The following is a 26,390-nucleotide window of genomic DNA, read 5'->3' as shown; positions in this document are numbered from 1 at the left end:
TATTCTTGCCTGGAGAATCTCATGGACAGAGGAGCCTGGCGGGCTACAGTCCATAGGGTCACCGAGTCAGACACGACTGAGCCTCTGAGCATACACACACACACGAATTGCTATTTACTGGGTCACTAAAATAAATCATTGATTTTTGTTGATTATCACACTCTACAGACAACAAAGTTTTCCAAAAATTTGCTGGTGTGCTTGTTTACAAAGGAAACACTCTTGAAAACATCCTTCTTGTGCTCTGATTACTTGCAATGATGGTTGCCAGACTATTTAGTCTTTTCAAGAGTGCGTATGAAGGAAATTCACATTCCTGTAAGACCATTGTGTTGAAGAGACACAAGATCAGTGTTTTTAAACTCTGTATGCAATATGCAGAAACAAGGTAGTGGTCCCTAAGTTAGTATTTTCTATATTGAAAACTATGATGATAAGAATATTAATTATAGTAACACCTCCAGATCAACCTTCAGAGATCACCAGCTTCAAGTAACTGCAAAACCAAAGAGAAGAAATAGTATAGTTAAGCCATTTCGAGTGTCAGAACTGAGACTGCCCAGTTCATGGAGAACTAAGGTAATGACTCATATTTTATATCATAATCATTTAAAGGATATGGCTTCCGGGGGACTTAAATCCATGCAGGGGTTTTAAAAACTGACTATAACAATTTTATTTCTGGTAGATCAAATTGGTAAGAGATCCAATAAAGTAAACTTTATGCCATTTTAGTTTCACCAAAGAGATCATAGAACAATAACTCTAGACAGAACTTTGTTCAACTCCTTCTTCAGGGTTAAAAAGAGAATTAATTTGCCATGAATTTTTGAGTGAATATTTAACCCCAATGATCACTCAGATCCCTCTTTCAAATAAAATATTTTGATGTTAAATATAATGGATTCAGGGGAATCCTATATTAAGGTAATTCATATCATCATTTTCATTTCATTAGAGTAGATTCTGGAACTCAAAATTTCATTAAGATGGAATGAGTTGGCTTTATTTCTTTTTAATATTTGATGAATTTTCTTCCTAGAATTCCTCATGACATGCAGCCATTTATTATATTTAAAATCTCATCATCTTCCTCTTTGATTTTTTTCCCTCTGTTATGTTTCTCTGCAATTGACTCCTAGCGGCAGTTATTAAAAATCTACCCACCTATACCACACAATCTGAACAGCAAATTGTTCTATATGGAAGTATAGCCATTAATCTTACTATGTAATTGTGTTATGAAAAAATATATTGTCTGCCTATCAGAAACAAGCTCACTGGAAATCAGTATTTTCAGGAAGATTTTCACGTGTTAGAATCTGATTTACAGAGTCTGCCTATGGGTTTAGCATTTCATGTTGTCAATAATTAAAAAAAAAAAAAGGAAAGAAAAGGGGTAGGGGATTCATGATGAAATGGGCAGCAGCTTCTCTTCCTCTTAAAGAAAACGTTAAAATGAGCAGAAGTTCAAAACCCTTATGTCTTCGATACTGAGCTTTTGATGTTAAAGGAAATTTAACTCTTACCCAACAGGTTAAATTAGACTTGTAGGCCCATTCAGTGGTCTCAGGGAGAAGAGACCAAACCTCAAGTAATCCCTAGAAATATTGAGGAGAAATAAGTTTTTAGGTAAATTTGCACTTCAGTTCCTAGAGGAAATGTACCAGAACTTGCAAAATAATCCAATTCATACAATTATTTGTAGTTTTGGATGTTTTTCAATCGCTACACACTGTTAATTGCAACATTTAATGATTGCTAATGAGATCGAATTAAGAATTGGTTGGATTGAAGCAACCCAAAGGTAAATAATTACCTGGTGGTTTCACAGACTCTCAGATCCGTTTATAGCAGGGGTCCCCAACCTCCAGGCCACGGACTGGTACCACCTGTCAAATCAGAAGTGGCATTAGATCAGAAATCAAGTGCACAATAAATGAACCATCCAGAAACCATCCCCGCACCCCCGCCCATCCCCCATCCTTGAAAAAAATGTCTTTAATGAAACCAGTACCCCTTGCAAAAAATGCTGGGGACCACTGCTTTATAGAACAGTGTACTTGCAAAAGTCTAGCGATAGATTTGCAAAAATCAAGAAAATTAGCAATGTTGAAAAATAGGTCAAAATATATTCAATCTCTGTTGAATCAGTTTTTTTTTTTTTTTAATGTGGACCGTTTTTTTTTTTTTTTTTTTTTTACAGTCTTTACTGAATTTCTCACTCTATGGTTTCTGCTTTATGGTTTGTCTGTGGTTTTCTTTGGCCATGAACCATGTGGGATCTTAGCTTCCTGACCAGGGACAGAACCCTCACCTGCTGCACTGAGAGGCCTTGAAGTCTTAACCATTGGACTGCCAGGGAAGTCCCTCTGTGGAATCAGTTTTGACATTCATTGCTTTTAAGGCTTGATATTAACCTTAATTCTATTTTACAAATCCACTTGGAAGCCACTTAATTGTAATATGTAAGTTAATTTGACCAAGATATATCAATGATAATTAGTTTGAACAGAAAATATGTGATGGCTGAATACATATTTCACCATCATTACATGCTTAATGTGAAAATAAATCTACGAATATTTCATCTTCACTTTAACAAGAAGGCCTCAACGGTCAAACAGATCCTTCAGTTACATTTATTCAGCCTAGAATCAGAGGGGTGGGAATAGCATATCTGTCTTTCCGACTCAGCTTGGTCTTATGCTCCGTACGTTTAGCCCAGGCCAGTGGTCAGCAGACTTTCCCCACTCGAGGGCCAAATAGTGAAGAGTTTCGGTTTTGTGGGCCCCATATGATCTCTGTCTCATCCACTCAACTCTGCGTTATAGCACAAAAACAATCAGAGACAGTATGTAAGCAGATAAGCACGGCTCTGTTTCAATAAAACATTATAAATCCAGAAATTGGAATTTTATGAGATATGCAAGTGTCAGGCTTCCCAAGTGGTACAGTGGATGGGAATCTGCCTGCCAATGCGGGGGACATGGGTTCAATCCCTGGCCCAGGAAGGTCCACTTAACTGAGCAATTAAGTCCGCGTGCCACAACCACTGAGCCCATGCTCTGGAGCCCGGGAGCCACAACTCCTGGAGCCCCCCAGCCTAGAACCTGCACTCTGTGACAAAAGAAGCCACTGCAAAGAGAAATCTGCATGTTATTCTAAATAGTAGCCCCCTGCTCGCTGCATCTAGAGAAAGCCTCTGTGCAGCAACAAAGACCCAACACACACACACACATCAAGCGTCACAAACTCGTCTTTTTTCCCCTACTATTTAAGGGCATAAAAATATTCTTAGCTCACAGGCTGTATAGACCACGAGCCACATCTGGTCTGGGGGCTCTGGTTTGCAGATCCCTGTTCTATGACTACGGAAGGGATGACCCTCCTGATTTAAAATATTAGACAGACCCAGGTTTCAGAGAAAAGCTTTATTTCCTATTGGTCTTCTAATATAAGGGTATTCTTGTAACAAGTGTGAATCGCTGCTCTGGGCCATTTTCTTGCTGCAGATAATTTCCCATGAAAAATGTTCAAACTTATATTGTTTCTCATGAACAAAAGAAGGAGGATATGCTTGGGAGAAAACTCATTTCAGAGTTGGCCGTATTTGGTGCCAGGGAAGTCTCTCCATAAAAGAATTTTGGAAGAATTGTTTTGTTTTTTCAAACAGCATTATATTTATGGAGCTCCATCATTTATGAAACAGACTCCCATTTCTTTAAGACTATTGTCACAGAAAGCAGAAGAAGAGCAGTCACTTAGACAGTGGACCTGTGACTCTCAGGAACCCTAGGACTCTTCCTGCAGTGCCCACGGCTGGGGGATCAGTGGTGCCCACCCTCTGGGCTCTGTCTCAACCCTGGGCATCTGACCACAAGGTCCACGCTCACGTGGTCCTGACCTCTTCGCCTTTGGCCCCCGGGGAGTCTGTTGACTTGGCTGTTGTTGTCAGAAGAATTGGTTTTTAAAGAGAAACCTTCCAGTGATGTTATCTCTGTGTATGTTCTCCTGGGTTGCTACTTTTTCCCATTTTAATTCAGTTCATGGAGAACTTCTAAGACTGAATTCTCTTTTGAATTAACCATATTCAAAAGTTCCCAAGACCAGCTCTTTGCAATCTCTGCATATCTCAGTACCTGAGCCAGGAAACACCGTGGAGATTTTCCTGGAGAAGTCGGTGTGCAGACAGCAGGGAAGGAGGAGGCGGGATGGGGGGGGGAGGAGGAGAGGGTGGCCCTGGCAGGGTAGCCCTTGAGCTCTTGCTGCACGAACACAGGCCGCCAGATGTACCCACAGCCAAGGGCAAAAAGTGTGGCTTCACCCATCAGCGTGACGACTGATGTCCTTGCTCTCCAGCTGATGGAAAATTCCTGGAGGAGAAAGAGAAGAGAAGAAAGGAAAGGAGGGGGGGACTGGTTACGAGACCTGAGCTGAGAGAGGGAGAGGCTGACCCCCCAGCCCTGCCCACTCTCTACTGGTCCCAGTAAATCCCTCACTGAAAGCTCGGTTTGCAAGAGTACACTTGCTTATGTAAAGAAGCCTCCACCACAGGGCTGGGGCAGAGGAAGTGTAGGCACCTGTCACACTTTCAACTCTTTGAAGCACTTGCTCTCATCATAAAGGAAATAAACATGGCATCCTTCTCCCCAGAGGCTTCCCTGGTGGCCCAGTGGTAAGGAACCCAGCTGCCAATGCAGGAGATGTGAGCTGGATCCCTTGTCAGGAAGATCCCCTGGAGAAGGAAATGACAACCCACTCCAGTATTCTTGCCTTGGAAATCTCATGGACAGAGGAGACTGGCGGGCTATATTATATGGGGTTGCAAAGAGTCAAACACACTTAGAGGCTAAACAACAGAAACAGCAACAAATTTTTCCCAAAATACTTTCCCCTTGTTGGAAAATCCTCTTCTTATATTTTGTAGAAAGAGGGCAGAGTGTGATTGATGAAAGGTGGTATTATCAGAAGTAGTTTTTTTTTTTTTTTTAAGTCACTGCTAAGACTTTTATCTGCCCATAATTCTTTCTGAAGCCAAGTTCCCTGGCTATTCAAACCATCTTCTTGCCTAGCAATTTAAGTTTGGGACAAAGCAGTCATTTTTCTAGTACTTTCAGGCAGAATCAAACCATCACAAACCAATCACAGAAGGCTGCTCCCTACAGCCCAATAGTAGAGACGATTTTCCCATCATACAGTGAACCTTTTAGATGCTTCAGAAAGAAAACTCACCAGCAGGTACATCTCTCTGTCTAGAGATCCTTTCTAACCAGAAGGTTGTTGAGATCATCTAAAGTGAGTTCAAACAGGTCCTCTAGGGAGAAGGTTTTTCGACCAGAAGCTTTAGTTATGAGGGTGTCCATTGTTGTTCCTTGCAAGGAAGAGAATAAAAGTGTAATCACAGCAGGTCATGTGTAAATTTATGCTGTTTTTACTGGCACTTAACCCTTTTCCTTCCAGGAATTGTTAGGCTTCTTAGCAGTCATAGACCAGTCCTTGGGTATGTTCTCACCCAGGGTGACTGGTTGACGGTAAGATCCCTCCGTTGTCCAACAGAATAGAAGTCAGGTCATGTAACTGACTCCCTGGAAATTACGTAAGAGAAATAAATACCTTGGTATTTGCACAGAAAGGAAATTATGCCATTCACTTAACTCAGAGTCTCTCTCAAAATCAAGCCTGTGAGAAAAATTTTTTCTTGGTCTTAGAGGGTCTTCAGAGGAGTTAGGGGTGAATTCTTGGGTAGGAGAGACCTCCAGTTTTTACGTGGCTTCACATGGGCTGCAGGTCAGGTAGCTCCAGATGGAGATGGGGAAGCGGGCTCAAGAGACCCGAGAAAGGACAGAGCATCCATCAGGGCCTAGGGTTCTTTCTTGTTTTCTTTCTGTTTGTGATTTGACGTCATGGCCTGTAAGTCAACTCACAGAGAAGGCTTTCCCTAAAGGAGGAATAATTTCAGAAATGATTTTTTTTTCGTGGCCTGGACTGTCTCACCTGCAGAAGACGGTTGACGTTTTAGGTGCTCGAGCGTGTTGGTGCTTCGGCAGCATGCTACCTTGTAGATTATGCTGTGCGAAGCAGCATGTGGAGCTGGAACTGTGCAGAGATGAACCAATACTTCATTAGGACAGTCAGACCGTGCTGAGCGCTGTGCCTTGATTACTGACTATGTTTGGGTCCCTGCCTCCCAGCTCCCTTTTTTGGTAGGATTTGAAATAAGGTATGGACCATGGAGAAAAGGAAAATGAACCAAGACAAGAAATGCAGGAGCAAAGAAGACAGAGCATAGAAAGGGGTAAACTAATTTCTGTGCTTAATTCACTTAGGGAAGAACACTGATTCATTCCGAGCCCAGGATTAAAGAGGCTTGCATAAATTTCAATTATACTGCTCGGATCTTGAAACTGCGGACATGGCATCGCTGACTAAGTCTTTTGTGCTAAATGATGCTTTGACTGGGCAAATGTTCAGATCACTTCTGCAAGAAAATGCAAATCGCCTTTTCATAATTGTCTTCTCCTCTCAGAAGACTGCCTAAGATATGTATGCTCAGCTAGTGTCCTATGGAAATACTGAAGCTGCTTAGCCTCAGAGCTGCATAGATCGCTGCTGGAAAATACTGAGAGAGTTGCTACTTTGTGCTTTGAAGCTTTCATATTTTAATGCCTAAGCAATATGGGTGCAATGGTGAGTAGATGCTTTCTTAAAATTGCAAACTGTAAAATATAACTGAACTCTGAACACCGTGAGACGAGAATCATGACAGCAAGTCTCCGAGAAACAGAGCCTCGATGCTGACTACAGCTCTTCCGTCAGAATGAAGCAACTACAAGTCAAAATTGAGCGTCTCCAACCTCTAAGGGGTTTCTTGGCTGTGTCATCATTCGGTCAACAGATGCAACCCTGTGTGTACGTGTGTGTGCAAGTGTCTGCATTTTATAGATACTCTCATTTTGCTTTCTGCCAATTCATTTTTAAGTATATTCCTTCCTTTACCTAATTCTGCACTGAGGAGGTGCTGTATTTTTATATAAAATAATAGACATTAAGAGCAATAGCCCTGGGGTTTGCCCTTTCCTCCATGTGGGAAATATATTGTTGTTTTTCAAGGATTTTCCTTTCAGAAGCATGACTGCATGTGTTAGCACAGATGAGAGGTTTCATGTAAGTAAACAGGACAGCTAGATCTCCTAACTGATTTTTTTTTCCCCAAGTTGACTTAACAGGTACACTGTGAGTGCTCACATATTTCAGTTTCCATGCAGGGAAATGACAGTCAGGTTACAAAAGAGCTTTATTTATAATGTATAACTGACAAGTTCTTGCCTGGCTGAAACGTGGTGACTCAGTTATGCAAGCCCTGTAAAAGAATAGATTTGGGTATAAGTACAAGTTTTGAAACGAGATCTTCTTTGCTGAAAAGAAGATCAGAAGCTGAAACCCAGGGACAGAATGTAAGCCTGTTGTAAATTCAGAGGCCTTCTTCTGCTAACCATGGAAGCTGTTTTCTAAAATTCTTGTTCACAGTGATAATTCATTTGAATTTCTTTAACATTTGAAAATTCACATGCAGGAAAAGCAATATCTAGATTTGGTCCTAATTAGTACATTAAAACATCTAAGCAAACACCTATCCAATGAGTAATGCCATAACTTGGGTTTTCTTTAATCATATACTATAATATAATAATAATATAATTTTTCTTTAATCATATAATGCTATTAATGTTATTTTTCTCTTACCACTTGGCATTCATGTTATTGGCAATAGTAGGATACAAGCATTTTATTTTTGCATAGTCGTGATACAGGTTTTATTTATTTGCAACTGATACACAGGGGCTGTGGCTATTAAAACAAAACTTTATCAAAAGCCTGGAGCCAAATATCATCTGAGGTTTGTAGGCCTTCAGTACGGAAACTGGTCAATGAAGAAGGATTGAATTGAATCCTCAGACACTGATCAAATTTATTTTTAAAATGGGAAAAAAAAAATCCTGCCACAGCAGGAAAAGTGGTCCAAACATTTGGAATTAGGTTCTGTATAAGGATAAAAAGGCTAAACTTTATATACTACAGTCAGGGTAGAAATTTGGAGGGAATTAGTAAGCGCCTGTGAAAAACACAGGTCGTACTCTAGGATCTCCCAATTTTTCTGAGGAGAGATGCTATAAAAAGTTATATTCTGCAGAAAGTGGAGGAGGAGGTCCTGGATTTGAAATCAACAGGTCAGAAGCCATCCTGGCAGGTTCCACTCACACAACGAGCTCTCTTGAAATGGGATTTCTATAACTCTCTTTTTAATGAATTAAAATTGGAACTTGGTAAATCATATTAAAAAAAAAAAAAGAACAAAAGATCCCATGGTAGGACTGTAGCCAGAAGCAGTGGAGGAAGAAATGACAGATGAAGGTTCCAACAGGCCTGCTCACGCCTCTTATCTTTTCACTCACTCATCTGTCTACAGAATAAAGTGTCCACTCGTCCTGCTTGCCTTAAGGGTCTAAAGTCTGGCTCACACTTCATGTTCAATTCTCATATCCCTTTATTCACGAATTTATACAAATGCTGACCACCAACTGGAAAAATTCATGTTACTCACTTATCGAATGTCAATTTCTGTTTCCAGATATAGCTGTAATATTCTCCTGAATGCATCAGACACTTACCTCTTTATGATTTTAGCACATAATCAGGCACTGCCATTGACTACTATGTTATTTAAAGGCTTCTTATGTAAAAGTGGGGCTTCCCAAATATCTCTTTTAAATATCTTTTTCCTCAAACTAAGTTATTTTCTCATCTTGTAGCAACAGTGGTAGTATAAACTACCACGATCTAAGTGATTGCTACAGGTCAGGCATTTCAAGTATATTATTTCTAATCCCTATAACAGTCACTCACAGCTAGCTGGATCAATGTCGCAGATCATATCAGGCTGACTGAAAGCCCAGAAACTCTCCCCACTGTGCAATGCTATCACTACTGGCAAGGTCATAACTTAGAATATCCTTGAAATTCAATGCAATGGAATTTGATTTGAAATAATTGCAATGAAAAAAAGTTGTAAAAGATGATAAACTTTAACCTAGTAATTCCACATTTGGACACATATTCTAAGAAAACAGCAAGAGATGAAGATAAATATTAGTCTACAAAGACAGTTAATGCATCCTTGTGAGCATAAAACAAAAATGAATACAGAAGTATAAGAGTGGGTGATTCATCAAAGTATAGTTCATACACATTATGGAAATAAAATATATGCAAACATTACAATATATTCTCTCAAATGGTTTTTGATTGTATGACAAGTGTGTGCACGCTTGGCTGTGTCTGACTCTTGGCAGCTCTGTGGATTGTAGCCCGCCAGGCTCCTCTCTCTGTCCATGGGATTCTTCAGGAAGGAATACTGGAGTGGGTTGCCATTTCCTTCCCCAGGGCATCTTCCCAACCCAGGGACTGAACCCGTGTCTTCTGCACCTCTTGCCCTGGCAGATGGATTCTTCACCACTGTGCTACCTGGGAAGCTCTGGGATATGACAAATGCTTACATATAAAAAGTATGGTACTCATTTTTCAAAAAGTATGGCACAATTGATTTAAAATTATGAAAAATAAATAAAGATAAAAAATTAGAAAAAGAACTGTAAGACAAAGTGTAAGAAATAACCAAAGTATTTATAATGGTGGGAATGTGGACTTATTTTATGTTCTTACACTCTTCTGTATTTGTAATGCTTATATCGTACGTTTCTCACAATGGGCATATATTACTCTGATAATTAAAACAAAAACACCTAAATACACATTACACTTAAACCCCGCCCCCCCCCCCCACACACTGTTAAAACCCATAACCCCAAACCTCGATATTCAGGTATGTATGTGCCCTTTCTTTCAAAAATATCATTAAAGTATTGTTGACATTGGGCTTCCCTTGTGGCTCAGCTGGTAAAGAATCCACCTGCAATGTGGGAGACCTGGGTTTGATCCCTGGGTTGGGAAGAGGCTACCCACTCTAGTATTCTGGCCTGGAGAATTCCATGGACTCTATAGTCCATGGGGTCGCAAAGACTTGGAGATGACTGGTTGTTTACTTTACACAAAATGTGTTGTGCAATTTCTTTGTAGCTTGTGGCACATTCCTTAAATGTCTACAATAGTGATGAGCTTTGATTGTCTGAAATTGTTGGTTTTGTTGTTAGTTTTGGAAAAAGCCAAGTTGCATGCATCTCATGGCAGGGCTACCTGCTGAAGGCACCACCATCCATAAGAGAATGCACCAAAGTTGCAGGCTTTTCACCTTTAAGAGAGCTAACATGCCACAGATAACACACACACACGCAAAATGATCATCGCAGTCATTGTGTTAAGAGCCACCATAACGGTGAGGTCTGGCCCTCAGATGCATATCGTAATTTCAGAGTGTAATTGTCTCACCCGCATGAGATAAATAAAGGTTTCCAGAGCCTGACAGAAAATTTACTAAGTAATCACTCAGCAGCTCTAGAAGTGTGAACTTCTTAAAGAACCATCCCACTTATTGTTGTTGGTTTTAACATATTTGATGAAAAACGAAGATCCTATAAATGGACAAAGTGAGCATGCGAACGAGTTCTCAATAAACGAGCATATGATTTTCTTGTTCAGAAACATACAAACATATGCACAGTTGCAGGCAGACAGGTAATCTTGTTTTTCCAGAGTTCTTTCTCAACTATTCATAACACAGCAAATGCAAGGTCTGAAGCATTTAAGTGCTCTGAGAAGCTAAAATAGATGCCATAAATCCATATCCCAAAGCTTTTTTATCCAAAAAGGAAACCAACCAAAACAAGGTAACTCCAAATTTAGCATATGCTCATACTATTTCAAAAATATACATCCACTTTAAGCCCTTTAAATCATATTTACTTTTACTTTGCCTATATTTTTAAACAACCTTGGTTACATAATTTCTCAGCCTAGTGCATATTAGAATCAACAAATTAGACAGAACAAAGTGACAGCCTAGTAAATTCCAAGCACGTTGGCAGAAGCAAAAATGAGAAGTGAAGGCTCATTGATGGAGAAGAAGGAAAAACAAGCAGAACAGCTTAAATAAGCTCAGTCTGGGGTCATTTAATGTAGAAGACACTGTTCTTATTGTATTTTGATAGGCTGTCTATTGCAGGTAAAAATGAAATGGCTTATGTTTATTATAATGAATCATTACTGAGTCATTATTCAAAAGTCATCTTATACTCAGAAATATTGTTACTTTCATTCTTTTCATCATTCAGCTGACATTTATTGAGCCTGATTTATTTGCTCAGCCATGTGCAAGGCAACAAGGATATAAAGATAAAAAATTGGCCGTGAACTTCAAAACAGTCCCGATTGGTAGGTGGAAGCAGATATAGGGGAAAATATATCTGTAATAGCCTGAGAGGAACAGAATATAAGATACTGGAAATACATACAGAATGCTACAGGAGCCGCCAGTTAAGAGTTTGAGGATGCATACGATAAGGGAAAAATCATTCCCAATCAAACAAACTTCAATTATTTAGAAAAGCCATTCTGTAAAATGCTGCATTCCCAGGCTGCCAGATAAATAAGGTGACATCACTGTGTGTTACAGGGATGACAAATGACAAATAAGGCTCGTGAACTAAATCCCAGTGCTTTAGAGGAAGTTACGCAGGCAGCAGCATGCAGGAAGGACATGCCATTCTTAGAGGCAGCTTATAATTTATACACACAATTACATGTATACAGACGGAGCTGAGTGCATAATGGGCATTTAGGATGCAATCCAAGTGAGGGGCAACCCCATCTCCTGGTGTGCGCTCAACATCCTTGCCACAACTGTGTGAGTATTATGTCAAGCGTGTGAAGTCTTCCATTCTAAAGACTTCCCCACACGTTCCCGTCCATTTCATTCCACTCCCCAGAAGCCCTCCAGATGCTTCTTTCCTCACCAACCCATTTTAGCACTTAATCATAGGTGCCTTATCGTGTCATTGAGTCATTCCACGTAGCCATTGTCTGTCTGCTCAGAGATCGTGGATCCTTGAAGGCGAGCAACTGTTCCTGTTTCAGACCTCTTCTGTCTCCCACATCACTGAGCACATGGCCGAAGTACAAAGTAGCTTCTCAACAAGTACCTTTATGGATTTTATTATGAAGATGAAATCTTACCAATATGGTAAGTGAAACTGCCAAAGCAATTTTCCCCCAGGTACGATTACATTCAATGTCTTAAAATACCCTAGCAGGTGACTTGTTCTCATAGTAGCAGATGGCATACCCAGCCTGTCTATATTTCAAGTCAATATGACACAGTGGTAAAGAATTCGCCTGCCAATGCAGGTGATGCAAGAGACGCTGGTTCGATTCCCGGGTGGGGACAATCCCCTGGAGGAGGAAATGGCAACCCACTCCAGTACTCTTGCCTGGAGAATCCCATGAACAGAGGAGCCTGGTGGGCTACAGTCCACGGGGTTGCACGGGATCAGACATGACTGAGTGACAGAGCATACACACACACACACTTACTGATCTATTTATTATGACTATTAATTATTACTGCAAAGACTAATGAGTGATTCTTGCTACCAGGAAGATGCAAATAACAGGAGCTGCTCTTCTCTTCTCATTATAAATTGGACTGCAGTGACGGTTAATGGACCCTTGAAAATAAAACTAATTGCTGGTGGTCTTTACTTAAGCACAAAAGAGAGATTTGTGTTCCTGGCAGAACAATGTCCTTCTGCGTCACACGACCATTCATAATCTGACTGCAGATCTAGACTGTGACTAATATTTGGCTCTTATATTATAAGTGGTTACTCTGGAGGGAATCAGTAGGGACATACTTGTCACTTCCTTGGAAAAATGTAATCTACAGATGGATCCCAACACCCAACTGTACTGGTGTCCAACTGCATTGGAGATTTTTTTTTGTTTTTTGCTAAATAAGGACTGATTCAGCCAAAAAGATATACTCTCAGAGAAATCTATATCACATACTCGCTCCAAAAAAGTACACTTATCCAAGCACTGAATGGTTTGGAACACTAGAATTTTCCTAATAGGGACATAGTGAAAGGTCTCATTCATTAAAATGCACATTTATATTTTTCTTATGAGATGAAGCAATAGAGTTAATCAATGCTCTCCTGCATTTATAAAGTTTCAGTTATAAACAAAATGTAATTCTTCATGTTTCCTTATTTAGCTAAATAACTAAGGGAAACAGTCTATTCAGATTGGGAAGCTTCCTGTTAAAAGTCAACCTGTCTCTAATTTTTGGTTTCAATAAATAAGGCTTGATGCATATCATTCCATGGGAGGTGAAAGTGAGGTTGGTAAGAAGGACTAGGATACACGTATTTATTTGCAATTTATTTCTCATCAGTAAATTTATACAAACAACCATCATCTGAGAACTTTGCATTCATTTTTTTAAAAGAGATTTTTCCTATCCTATGCAACCATCCTGACCTGTGGTGTATTCAATTTACTTAGAGTAGCATATTAAAATAAAACCATTTCAATCGTAATTTCAGAGAAATGGTATCCCTTTCTGGGTGACTGGTTTTCAAAAAGAGCTCATTACCTGGAAATAAGAGTGTTGGATTTTTGTGGCTTGGAAAATCCTCAGCCATCTACAGATGCATAGATTGAATCACAGTAACAGAAGAGATCATCTATAAACGATGAATTTCCTCTTTCCATTTAGGTTTAATATGCTTTGAAGGATTCATCAGGCCTCTCCGGTCCAATTAAGAAATCCACGAGGAACCCGTCTGAGAGGCAGCTCATTGCAGCGCAGTGAGCCGCACCGCATCCTTTGTCCACTGGTCACGCAGACTTAGCTTGTCTGTCTCCAGGCTCTTTCAGCTTTAGGCTACGGCCTGGCTTCCTATACATCCACCCCTTTGGCACAGTTAATCCAAACGGCCTATAAATAGCACTTGGCTTCCCACAGGTTAAATGAGACCTCCATGGTGTGACCCATGATTCCCACGGAGAGGGCTTTAAAAGGTAAGAAAGTTGGTGGCAGGGCTCGAACCACTGTACCATGGCCACCAATGGAATGAAACAGCCAGGCGCTTGGCTGTCAGAGTCACACCGCCTGCAGAACCTGTTTCAGGCCCTTTTAATGTCTGTGTCTTAGGAAAGTGACTAGGAAGAGCGGCACGCTGGCTGAGGCAGGATTCAGAGGGACCCGCGAAGCCCAAGCGCACTTCACCAGCACCTCCTAGGGGCCGAGGGCGCGAAGGAGGCTCGGAGGTGGGTCCCGGCGCGAACCCCGGTTCCCGGTCGGTTTCATTCTCGCGCTCGCGCACAGCCACTCCGGCGGTACCGCCCAGAAAGACGAGCTAGCGTGTGGAAGTTGTTTGGCGTCTCCAGGAGGCCCTGGAGAGGTTTAAACTACGCGGAGGACACATTTGATCGCTTGAGGAAATAAACATTCACCACACACACACACACACACACACACACACACACACACACACACACACACACATAGGGACGGCAAACTTGGTATAAGGAGGATTCTTAAGTATTCTTTAAGAGCAAAGCTTCGTGATGACACCAAAATGCTCAGGCGTGCGCGGCTCCGCAGTGTACACACACACACACACACACACACACACACACACACACAGTGCTCCAGGGTCCACGCCCGGTTCACACTGCGGTTGACAGCGCTTGTGAAAGGGTCTCCGTGCCCTCGCCCGGTTGCTGGGCGGGAGGGCTGGGAGGCGCCGGCGCGTGGCAGCGCTGAGCGCCCGTAGGAGTTGCTCCTGCAGAGAATTCAGGAGTCTAACTGCTCTGGGTTTAGATCAGCAGAGCGTGCCGGGCGCGCTGGTGGATACCGGGATTGAGGGCGGACCCCGCGGCAGGGAACGGGCCGTTCACCCTCCCGAGGAGCCCCGGCGCTCTGTAAGTAACTCGCACCCAGTCGGGAGAGGGAAGGGCCGGGCGGCCCGGCGCGCGTCGGCCCCCGGTCGGGCTCTGCGCGCCGCTCGCGGTCCCTTTCCGCGTTGCATCGGCGGCTCCTCCTCGCCCCGCTGGTTCAGCCCAGGATTCGGGGGGCGGGAAGGATCGCGGGGCAGGGGTGGGAGGTTGCCCCGGGTGGGAGGGAAGGAGAAAGGAAGACGCGCCCCCAGCTGACAGGCAAGCTTCCCAGGCGGCCACCGGGCGGCCGGGATACCGGCCCTCCGCTAGCCCCTGGGGGCGCGCGCCCGGCCCCGCCGCCGCCGAGGACAGGAAGGGGCCAGCGTGGGGCTGGCCCCGGGGTGGGAAGCTCGGCCCACAGGCGGGGCTGCAATTAGGCCGCCGCCGGAGCCGGGCCGCCGGCGTCCCACCTGCTGCGGGCCCGGCCGGGCGCGGCCGCCTCCTTCTTCCCGGCGGCCGGGCGTTGGGGGCGCGCGGGGCGGGAGCCGCGGCAGGTTCTCGCGCCGGCCCCGCGGGCCCCGCGGGCGCAGCATCCTCCCCCCGGCGCGGTCCCCGCGGGGCCGGGAGCGCGGCGATTGGCCGGCGCGGCCGGGGGCGGGGCCGGGCGGCCCGGTGCCTCGCGGACGCCTCAAAAGAGCCCAGGAAAGCGCAGAGCGCACTGGAGACCCAGCCCGCGCTCAGTCCGCCCCGGCGCCGGCCCGCTGGGTCTTGGGAATTGCTGGTTCGCTTTGGCTCCCTCGCTTGTACAAACTCCTGGATCTCACATGCCTCTGTAACCCCCACTTCCACTCCATGTCCCCATGCTCCTGCGCCAGCAACAGGTAAGGGCTGCTGCGTGTTTTCTTCCCTCCTTTGCTCTCCTTGCCTGTGGGTCCCGGGGAGAGGACTCGGGCTTCCGTCCCCGACCCGGCCCGGCCCGGCCGCCCCAGAGGTGCCCAGCTGTCAGGCGGCCTTTAGTTCTCCCCCACGCGCCGGAGTCCCAGAGCCTGCCTATAGAGTTTGTGTGCGCACCAGAACATCCTCAGAGCTAAAAATACTGAGACATGCTTGGAACAGTTGAGCAATAGAAACATTTCTCTGCAGCATCTGTTTGTGCTCATAACTTCCAGTGCACCAGCTGTAGCGAGATACTCAGTTGGGAGACCCGGGCGAGGGAGCCTCTGTTCGATTCTGTCTCTCAGGAGGAAAAAAAAAAAAAAAAAAAGGCAGTGGATGCGTCTAGAAAACCGGTCTCAAACCTTGGCAAACCTCGGGACTCAGCGCCGGTCTCGATCCTTGGCGTCTTTCCTCCCCACCCCCTCTGTCATTGCTTCAAGTGTAGCTTGAGTTCCAAACCCAGCGAGCTTCTCTCAAAGTTGCTTTGCTGGGGAAGAGAACGGGAGCTCGCGCTGGATCTGAGCCCTAAGATCGCGAAACTTGCACACCTCCCCTAAGCAGCTTGCTCTTCTTTGGAATAATCACGTTAATACCGAAATTTCAAGACGGTCAGGTTTCAGGGAAGCACGGTGGTCGAAACGACTTGATTCTGCAAAGGATTGCATCATAACATAGAGTCATCATGACAGTTGGAAAAAAAATCGAGATAGGAAGTGGGCAGTTTATTGTCTGTGTCTGGGTGATCCTGTCAGCAGGATGGTAACTAAGATGCGGCTGTGAATCCTGGGATTTCTATTAACCAAGAATTTACCTTTTAGGAAATCAGGCCTGATTTGAAAGCGTGTTTTGGGTATTCAAAGAGTGCCTATTGCTTTGTGCCACTTCCTTTCATTCCGTTAGTAATCGGTAGGCTGTCATTTTCTCCCACTAAGGACTGCTGTATGCCTGCTCTGTGTTACCTGTATGCTTGCTAGCTTTTTCCCTCTCACTTTCACGCCTGCTCCAAGTGTTTTATTTTTATTTGTCATGATCCAGAAAAATCCCCAGGCTGAGGAATTAAGAGACTGACTCTAAGGATGGTGGGAGGGGTCAGAGTCGGGGTCAAGGTCATGTCACTTTGCTTGCACTCCCTGCCCCTCCCCCCTGCTGGCACTTTCTTTTTGTGTTATTGCTCTCCATAGGAATATTTGTTCTGAGCTCTTGTAAACTGACCTTAAAAAAAATAGCACGCGGGGTATTTCTGCTTCCTTCTACTTCCTTCAGACTTTCCGGCTGCCCAATCCTTGTCGAGTCCTTGCATGACTTTTTGAGTAGCATAAAAGACCGACCATGTCTTTACCTGGACAGAAGGACAGTTTCAAACTTTTTTTTTTTTTTTTAGTCTTTATTATTGTTTGCTATAGAGATATATAGTTCAGCATGTGCGCATACCAAGTGATGCTATATGCATTGTTGAGTATGAAAGATGTGGGGTTCCCATAGATGAGTGGGTGCCCCTCCTCTCCAAGAGCCCCTCCCCCTCCCTTTTGTTTACTGAGCTTCTGAGAGGTTGCTTTGCCAGCCTTGAGCTCTCGTAGCAACCGTGTGCCCAGAGCACACTCAGGCTGGTCTATATGGCGTCAGCTGGGGAATAGCTGCTCTAAACCCTCATTAGCAGACCTCTCGTTCAGTCCTTTTACCATCCCTGTCTCCTCTCTTTACTCAGAAACTTTCTTATCCGCTCCACACCATGACCATAAGAGGGGGCCCACTTATTCTCATTTAGTCTTCCTGGTTAGCATGTCTCTGTTCTTGGATTATCCATCCTGGGAATATCTCGGTGATGGTAAAAATGATCTGGATACATTCATTACACCGTGTTATCTCTTTGGCCTCATCTCTGTCTCCAGCTCTCTCTCCTTTAACATCTACCTTGAGATGGAAGCCCTGAAGTATTTTTTTCCACTGCTTATGCTTAATTTGGGCTCAGCCTATAAATAGTCTTAACATGAAGAGCAGCACATGTAGCCTCTCCATTTCCCAGAAATACTTTCTTCCTCACTGGTTATGCCCTGGGTAAAAATGATTGTTTGTGTCTATTAAGTTTATTTCAGGCCCTTACATATTCTGGCTGAAAATGGGGGCATTTGCACATTGTTCATCAGATCACACGTGAATTCTCCCAAGCTGTGCCCCTCAAGGAGGGCAATCACTGGGGGTTTTCATCGGTTCTTAATCAGATGATTCTCAAGAACTTACTTAGAATGTGGCCCTAAAATGAAGTTGCACGAAAGCCCTATTCCTAATTAAAGTGTTTTCCCAGATGCTCATGAATTGGTGATTTTCAGTGTGAGAAGTGCAGGCAAGGAAGTTTTCTGCTTGCCCGCAGCCACTCAGGCATGTGGGCAGGTTAATAGGAAAGACAGTCTTCAGAGTGGAATATTAAGACAGTTACCCTATCAGACTTTGGCAGCGTCTCAGCTTTTGCTGTATCATCAGCTCCACCAAAGTCTGAATACACATCATGCGTGTGCACATATACACACACGAATCTGTTTTGGAACGTATCTGCTGGAGGTGACAAAAGTTTCCATTTTGCCAGAAAAATCTCCCCCCCCCCCTTTCCAGGCAGAAATGGTAAATTTCTAAATGATGCTCCGCATATGGAACAAATTCTGTCATTAGCAATGGAAATAAGACAATAATAGTCACTCAATACAGGCTCTCTTCAAGAATCTAAATGCGGAAAGCTATTCATTCGTAGGAAGCTGGTCGTGTGTGTTTTGTGGAATTCAGACGAATGTCCTGGGGTCAGGATTTTTAGAAAGTCATAATTCGGTCTTTAGATTTCATATGACTGTTATGCTTTAATCTGGAAAGAGCAGAAATCAGTCAGATGAAATTTGAGACTGTCTACTCTTGGTCCGTAATGGTAACTCAGATGGAACGATTGTTTTGAATCATGAAAAGGGAATTTCTTGGTGTCAGCTTATAAGATCCTGAAGTCAGTCAGAACTCACAGATACAAGCCTATTTAAACGAGGCCTCCCTGCTGCCCCTTTCTTGGAAAATGCACCTGCACTTGGTGTCATATTATTGTCTATATTTGTGTGTGTGTCGAAGGGCTTGGCAGTTTCATATGAGCCAAATGAGCTGAAATCTTTGTTTAAAAAAATTCTTTCTGTGTCCAGGGTCTAGAACCCTGAGGAATCAGAGTCTTGTTTCTTTTGTCCAAGAGCAAACTTCATGGGAAGCAGACAAAACATTGAAGCAGGTGGAAGGGTAAGAAGACACAGTACTTTCTTTTTATAAAGTAATTCAAAGGCAGTTTCAAATCGGGCATCATTCAGGTGTCAAAAGCTGCCAAAATGTAACACACATTGCAATTTTCACAGATGACTAATCTCAGGAAAAATGTGTTGGGGCACATTCTTGCATAATAACTTGGATAAAGAGGCAGAAGTGAAACGACTGTAACAAGTCATTTTCAAAGACAGTGCACCTTGCCTTTTTACTCCGGGGGTGCGTGAAAACGGATCAGTGATTTGCTGTCTTTGCAGCTGGTCTGGTTGCACGTGGTTCTGTTAACTGCTTCATCTGAGTGCCGTTTAGGGGGAGAAAGAAAAAGTGGTGTCTTCGTCATCAGGGTGTCGATGAATCTCTGATCCTGTCTATCTGCTGTTCACTGTCCCCCTTTAATCCAGGAGACAGCTTTGGTGGTTTGAAAGTCAAGCATTCCTCCTATTTTTCATTTCTCTGCTGTGTTCATTTTAAAATTTATATTTGGTTGTCAAAACACCCTAGACTTTCTCCCAGCCTTTTGCAAATCCAGGAAAAATTATATCCTTTGGACCAAACATGAAAAGTCAAAAGTCGGTAGATGATTTTTAACTACAGGGGCGGGGGTGCAGGGGGCGGGAGATGAGCAGAGAGAGGAAAACTGGAAACTGCTGTTTATTTGTTCACATTAGGTAAAGGTGAGCATCTTCTCTACAGGAACAGAGGTCAGAAAGCAACGCTGCAAAGTGCGAGTGAGCTGAGGGGGGCCTGTGACTTACTGCTACAGAGGTGTCTGGGTTTGAAAACACACAGAGTTGAACTCCCGTGAAATGAGTCCCAGCCTTATCTCAATCCACTGAAGACCTGATCCTTGAGCACAAAGGTGCTTACTTCCTTGCCTGTCATTACACACGGCAGTCCCATCTCCAGAGAATTTCAAGTCTCTCATTGCTAAGCAACAGGATCACTCTGTATCCCCCAGAGTGAGCCTGCATCTTCAAGTCAGAATCACTTGCAGGAACAGAGATGTTATCAGGAGTTTCTGCCGCTTTTGGTGGCTGCTGTCAGCGTGTGACGTGATGGAATAAGCCCAAAATGTCTCCAGAAACCTGCGTCCCTTTCAGATGATTGGAAGGGCTGTCTGCTCAGTTTTGTCTGTTAAATGAACTAGTCAATGCTTTTGAATTTCAGCCTCGTCATTGAGGGCTGTCATGTTCTTCCACAATGCACCTGCTGCCCGATGAATATGAACATTCTGCATTCATGTGAAATGCTCTCTGACATGTCCGAGTTCTTAAAGCTTCATGGCAAACCTGAGAGTTAGAAAAGTCTTTCTTCCGCTTAATCACCAGGGACCCTAGCAAGTAGAGAAGGCAAAAAGAAGAGCATAAAAGGAGACAGTAGAATATTCTAGATTTCTGGCCAAAAATAGGGAACAGGAATCTGAGACTTTGGATGAAGGGAAGGGATAATTAGGGATGGATGGATATGTGCGCACTGCTATATTTAAAATGGACAACCAAGAAAAGTCTGCTGTACAGCACAGGGGACTCTGCTCAATGTTCTGTGGCAGCCCGGATGGCAGGGGAGTTGGGAGGAGAATGGATACATGTATAAGTATGGCTGAGGCCCTTCGCTGTCCACCTGAAAGTATCGCAACATTGTCAATCAGCTATACTCCAATATAAAATTTAAAAGTTAGAAAAAAACATTTTCATGAACAACTACCTCTTCTGTGTTTAGCAACATCATGTTTTTAAGTAATATAGGAAAATATTTTCTTTCTATTTCTTTAGGGCTACACAAAGAAATAAAAACCCCAGCAATTCAGCATAAAGGACATTGATGTGTATCTGTCTCTGTTTCTGGCTAGGAACTGTTGCATTAGAGAGTAGAACCCTTTCCTAATGAACTTCTTTTGTAATAAAAGATCTCTCTCTCTTTTTTGCAGGACCTGTTCTCTGGATGTCAGCTGAGTTACTAAGGTGACTCTGCATGTCAAGAGACAGACCTTGGTAGCCAGAACCTCAAGGCCCCTGGAGACCCCATCCCTCCTTCTTTTTTTGTGCGTGTGGGTCCTCACTGAACATTCAAACCTGTTTCTCCAAAGGGTTTTGCAAAAACTGAGACTGTTTCCCAAAGCAGAAGCGCTGGCGTCCACAGCAGAAGCGATGGGCAGCGTGCGCACCAACCGCTACAGCATCGTCTCTTCAGAGGAGGACGGCATGAAGCTGGCCACCCTGGCGGTGGCCAACGGATTCGGGAATGGCAAGAGCAAAGTCCACACCCGCCAGCAGTGCAGGAGCCGCTTCGTGAAGAAGGACGGACACTGCAACGTGCAGTTCATCAACGTGGGCGAGAAGGGCCAGCGGTACCTGGCGGACATCTTCACCACGTGCGTGGACATCCGCTGGCGGTGGATGCTGGTCATCTTCTGCCTGGCTTTCGTGCTCTCCTGGCTCTTCTTCGGCTGTGTGTTTTGGTTGATCGCGCTGCTCCACGGGGACCTGGATGCGTCCAAGGAGAGCAAAGCCTGCGTGTCCGAGGTCAACAGCTTCACGGCTGCCTTCCTTTTCTCCATCGAGACGCAGACCACCATCGGCTACGGCTTCCGCTGCGTCACGGACGAGTGCCCTGTGGCCGTCTTCATGGTGGTCTTCCAGTCCATCGTGGGCTGCATCATCGACGCCTTCATCATCGGTGCGGTAATGGCCAAGATGGCCAAGCCCAAAAAGAGAAACGAGACGCTGGTCTTCAGCCACAACGCCGTGATCGCCATGAGGGACGGCAAGCTCTGCCTCATGTGGCGGGTGGGCAACCTCCGGAAGAGCCACTTGGTGGAGGCGCACGTGCGCGCGCAGCTCCTCAAGTCCAGAATCACCTCCGAGGGGGAGTACATCCCCCTGGATCAGATAGACATCAACGTGGGCTTCGACAGCGGCATCGACCGCATATTTCTGGTGTCTCCCATCACCATCGTCCACGAGATCGATGAGGACAGTCCTCTGTACGATCTGAGCAAGCAGGACATCGACAACGCAGACTTTGAGATCGTGGTCATCCTCGAGGGTATGGTGGAGGCCACGGCCATGACCACGCAGTGCCGGAGCTCGTACCTGGCCAACGAGATCCTCTGGGGTCACCGCTACGAGCCGGTGCTCTTCGAGGAGAAACACTACTACAAAGTAGACTACTCCAGGTTCCACAAGACGTACGAAGTCCCCAACACGCCCCTGTGCAGCGCTAGGGACTTAGCGGAGAAGAAATACATCCTGTCGAACGCTAACTCGTTTTGCTACGAAAATGAGGTCGCCCTCACGAGCAAAGAGGAAGACGACAGTGAGAACGGGGTCCCCGAGAGCACAAGCACAGACACGCCCCCGGACATAGACCTGCACAACCAGGCCAGTGTACCTCTAGAGCCCAGGCCGTTACGACGGGAGTCGGAGATATGACTGAGTCCTCCTGGGGAGTGCTTCCTCTGAAACACGGTCTGTTGGTCAAAGGCCCAAAACAGTTACGCACACGACGGTACCAGGGGCAGGTGGTTCGAGGCAAGTGACCACAAGGGACTGGGGCTAGCGCGGTGGTTTTAGAGAAAGACTGTAAGCGCGAAGACGAACCTAAAGCACTAAACAGGCCTCCCCGTGGCCCAAAGGCGCATAACACGTTGTAGAATAAGTTATGGGGTGTTTGTGTTTTGTGTTTTGAACCAAACTTGAACTTGCAGGCAAGCCTTGGTTGGTGGGGTGTTTGACTTCTCCAGAACGCTTCTCTTTGGGGAACAAGAATGTTTTTAAATGGCATCACATTTTTCAATGTTTTAAAGGCAAGACTCTGCCTTAACTTTTGAAAAGCTGCTAACTACACCAACACGTGTCGTATTGTTGCAGTGTAGTTTTTTTTTTTTTTCCTTGTGTGTAATTTAAAAAGTCAGTGTTGAACTTTGTTGAAAGCTCATGATATGCGCTTCAAAGTGGCAAGTATTTGGCTATTAGCTGCCAAAAGAGAGCCTGATTTTTTGAGGCCAGTAATTTGTTTGCTAGAATTGATTCTCTCTCTCCCTCTCGTGCTGTCTGTCTCTCTGGTTACATAAGGGCATTATGTAACACTAGCCAAATGGTAGCCTCTGGGCTGTTGTTAATGTTTTTGTTTTTTTTTTTTTCCCCTCCAAGATGTTAATGGGTTATCTCAAATTTTAAGTTAGACTACCTAAAATAAATACCAAAGATAATGCACATTTTTGCACAGTGGAGCTTACACTAAAAGGGAAAGAAAGCCCCACGGCTGCCTTGAAATCAAGAGACAAGAACTTTGAACCTCAGCAAGACCTTGAACTACCCTCTCCTTTTGCACCTTATTGAGAAAATAGAACATCACACACAGAGTTAAGTGTGGTGCTTTTAATTTTTTGCTCTTTCATGTAACTTTCATGTCATAGGAAGAAGACAGGGGAAAGTAAAATTCACACATACACACACACGAAAGATATAAGCAACTTTCCTTTCCTTCGAGGTGGTGCTGGACAGGTGAATACAACTTTGAGCGATGATGACCCCTTAGATTTTTTTTTTCTGGATTTTTCCATGTTTTGCACATTCCAAAATTTATCCCAGAAGATAAGACCTAGGTCGACATGAGTTGGCACCCTCCGTGCTGAGCCATCCAACTCGAAAGATCAGTAGGTTTAAACCTTCAGGCTGAGTTCCTTGCCCTGGTGGTGGGTGCATCTCTGGCTTGAGTTTATTTTCTAAAAGATGCCACGCCTGGCCCGTGGGCTGGTTCTTCCCATCAGACTGTTTGGACCGAGTCCTCCAATATCTGAGAGGGTTGTGAATGCCCCAGTGAGAAGTTAGCAAGATGTGGAAGAGCCGTTTTGATGTAGCTCATCAACTTAAGTATTTAGGAAGAAGGGGAACATTGCCTTTTTTTTTTTTAAATGATAGAGAGCAGGAATGAAAATGTCTCAGTATTTTAGGGTCAACAAGAGCCACAACAATCCTAACAGCGTCACAAGTAAAGGAGATAATGGTCTAAAAGTGTCCTTTCCCTCCGGTGGATCCACACTCGTCTTTGAACCAAGTGGATCCCTTTTGCCTGTGCAGACCTGGAGCCTGTTACTTGGGGCACATCATTTCCCAGAAGCTTCTCCTGCCTGGCTGCCTGACTCGCTAGGAACATTTTGTTTGGTTTGGTTTTCCGCTCTAGCTTGATATAACGGAACTCTGTTTTGGTTTAAAGTTCCTTATTTGTGAATTCTGGGGTCACTGATTTTTTTCTTTTTCAATGGGAGTCTCAAAATCAACTCTCTTTACGGTATTACACCCCTGTATGCCATTAAAAAACAGCTTGTTCTAGAATCCTGTATTTCATCAGCCCGTGTCTGGGATGGCCTCTGGTTCCTGACCAGCCGTATCTGCATGGGGTGCCTGCAGTCAGAGGACAGTCTCTGCTCTTGTCTGCCTTTCGAGTCGGTGGGTTTGAACCCTGTGTGGTTATTTGCATGGAAACCAGATTAGAGCCATCAAGCGAGGGGATGATATGTGAAGTCCAGACTTACAGGCTGATGGGGGAAGTTGTTTAGAGACTTAGAGGAATTGGGATGGAGTGGACACAGAATGTACAGCCTTCTGTACATGGCGACCATCCTGCCATTGATAGGGAGAGGGTGTTGAGGGTTTCAGCTGCTGCTATTCCGATACTTTTGCAAAGGAAAATAATCAAACCAAAGAGTATTCCGTGATCTGTAAGTTACATGAAGATACAGTGGAGGATGGGGGTGACAAAGGCACCTTCTTGTCGCACAGTGCTGCCACTTAAACACTTGACATATTTGCAGTGGGGCGGATGGAGGGGGGCAAGAACGAGGGAGGGAACTCTTGCAACTTCTTTCTAAAAAGAGAAAAAAAAAATTAAAATTTCTGGTGCACAGGTTTGTTTTTTTTTTTTTCCAAGAAAATTTTGCAGAAGCTATGTTTTTAAAGTGTACATTTTATAAAGTTTATCAGATATTTTCATATTTAAAGCCAAATGTAAATAGAAGTCTGTAAAGGGAAGAAAATTGCCATAGAAAGTATAATTTCAGTGCAGCAATTTCTGAGAGCTAGTACCTGTATGCTACCGGTTAGCATGGTTTTAGCAAATATTTACCAGCCTTATAAGGTTTGTCTTGCTATGTTCTCCTGTTATTTATTTCAGCATGGACTGTTCATTTGAAAACTTTTTCTAGGTATTAGTATTTTAACAGTTACAAGCTTTAAATGGCAATTTTTGTGTTTGTTTGTTTTTTTTTTTTTTTTGTCAAGAGCCAAGACACAGTAATGCACAATGTTTTTTTTTTTTTTTTTTTTTGCTGCATTTTACCTTCAGAACCTTGGTCTTTATTGACTGGGTCTCCTTACTTAGTGCACACATGTCGTGGGAAAGCAGACTGAAGACACTCACACTGAGTATCTGGGGTCTGTTGCCAGATTCTTGTTGCTTCTCTGTTGCAAGCAAACCCCCACTGAATTTATTTAGGAGTTATCCCCTTGTGAAGAATCTGTGCCCGTAACTGGATGGGCATTATATTTTTGGGAGGAGGTTTAGATTCCTGGGTATCCTATTTTTAAATAAAAGGTAGACAAAGTGAATTCTATTTTGATTATTAAGAAAGGAATATTAATAGTTTTCTATCCCTCTAGGATTATACTTGAATCAGACATTTTAAGGATGTCACCGTAACTCTGAAGTCATTTCCAAATTCCTGATGACAATTTGTTCAGTTTGTTTTACCTATTTTTTTTTTTTTTAAATTCTATCAGTGCATTATTCGTCCCTTCCTGTCCTTTCTTCCCTGTCAGCTCCCATCTCAAACCTCGGTGTTTATTCAGTGCATTTTGTCCCCTGAATATTGTTACCCTGGCAAGAAAACAAATGTCGGTTCATATTTGATGATAAGCCACACAGTAAAAGCAAAAAGCCTGTTCTGAGAAGCAGAGTGGATTTTTTTTCACTCTGTATCTAATAAAGTTAAGGTTGTTTAAAAAAAAACAAGTGTTGCATAGTCACTTACTCCCAACAAATCCCTTTTCTAGTTATGTTGGGTTTCAAGCTCTGGGCTGCAGTGAACTGAACAACCCCAGTCTTTGACAATCCTGAATTATCATCTTCCCATTTCCTATCTTTTTGTATCTGAAGTCTTCCTAATGTACTGCACAAACCATGGATTGTACATATTTTTATATATTATGTCTTATTTTATTATTTCTAAATAAAAAGTTAAAAATTGAAAACCAATCAGTGCAAGAAATTTTTGG

General features: G+C 43.8%; 1 protein-coding gene across 2 annotated transcripts; it reads left to right on the top strand.

The window, feature by feature from the left end:
- Positions 1-14,332: 14,332 nt before the first annotated feature.
- Positions 14,333-26,381, top strand: KCNJ2 (potassium voltage-gated channel subfamily J member 2). Of its 2 annotated transcripts, none has more exons than XM_027519033.1 (2): positions 14,333-14,943; positions 21,044-26,381. In XM_027519033.1, the coding sequence occupies exon 2, from the start codon at positions 21,264-21,266 to the stop codon at positions 22,545-22,547; it is 1,284 nt and encodes a 427-aa protein (XP_027374834.1). In that variant the 5' UTR covers positions 14,333-14,943; positions 21,044-21,263; the 3' UTR covers positions 22,548-26,381. The 2 variants fall into 2 exon arrangements, with proteins under 2 accessions (XP_027374834.1, XP_027374833.1); XM_027519032.1 differs by lacking the exon at positions 14,333-14,943 and adding an exon at positions 15,587-15,779.
- Positions 26,382-26,390: the final 9 nt, after the last annotated feature.

This window comes from Bos indicus x Bos taurus, chromosome 19 (assembly GCF_003369695.1).
Source record: "Bos indicus x Bos taurus breed Angus x Brahman F1 hybrid chromosome 19, Bos_hybrid_MaternalHap_v2.0, whole genome shotgun sequence".
Lineage (NCBI taxonomy): Eukaryota > Metazoa > Chordata > Mammalia > Artiodactyla > Bovidae > Bos > Bos indicus x Bos taurus.
This window is presented reverse-complemented; position numbering and strand designations above follow the sequence as displayed.

Bases quoted from the DNA above. Each gene is read 5' to 3' on its own strand.
- KCNJ2 (XM_027519033.1), top strand. From the start codon at position 21,264: ATGGGCAGCGTGCGCACCAACCGCTACAGCATCGTCTCTTCAGAGGAG.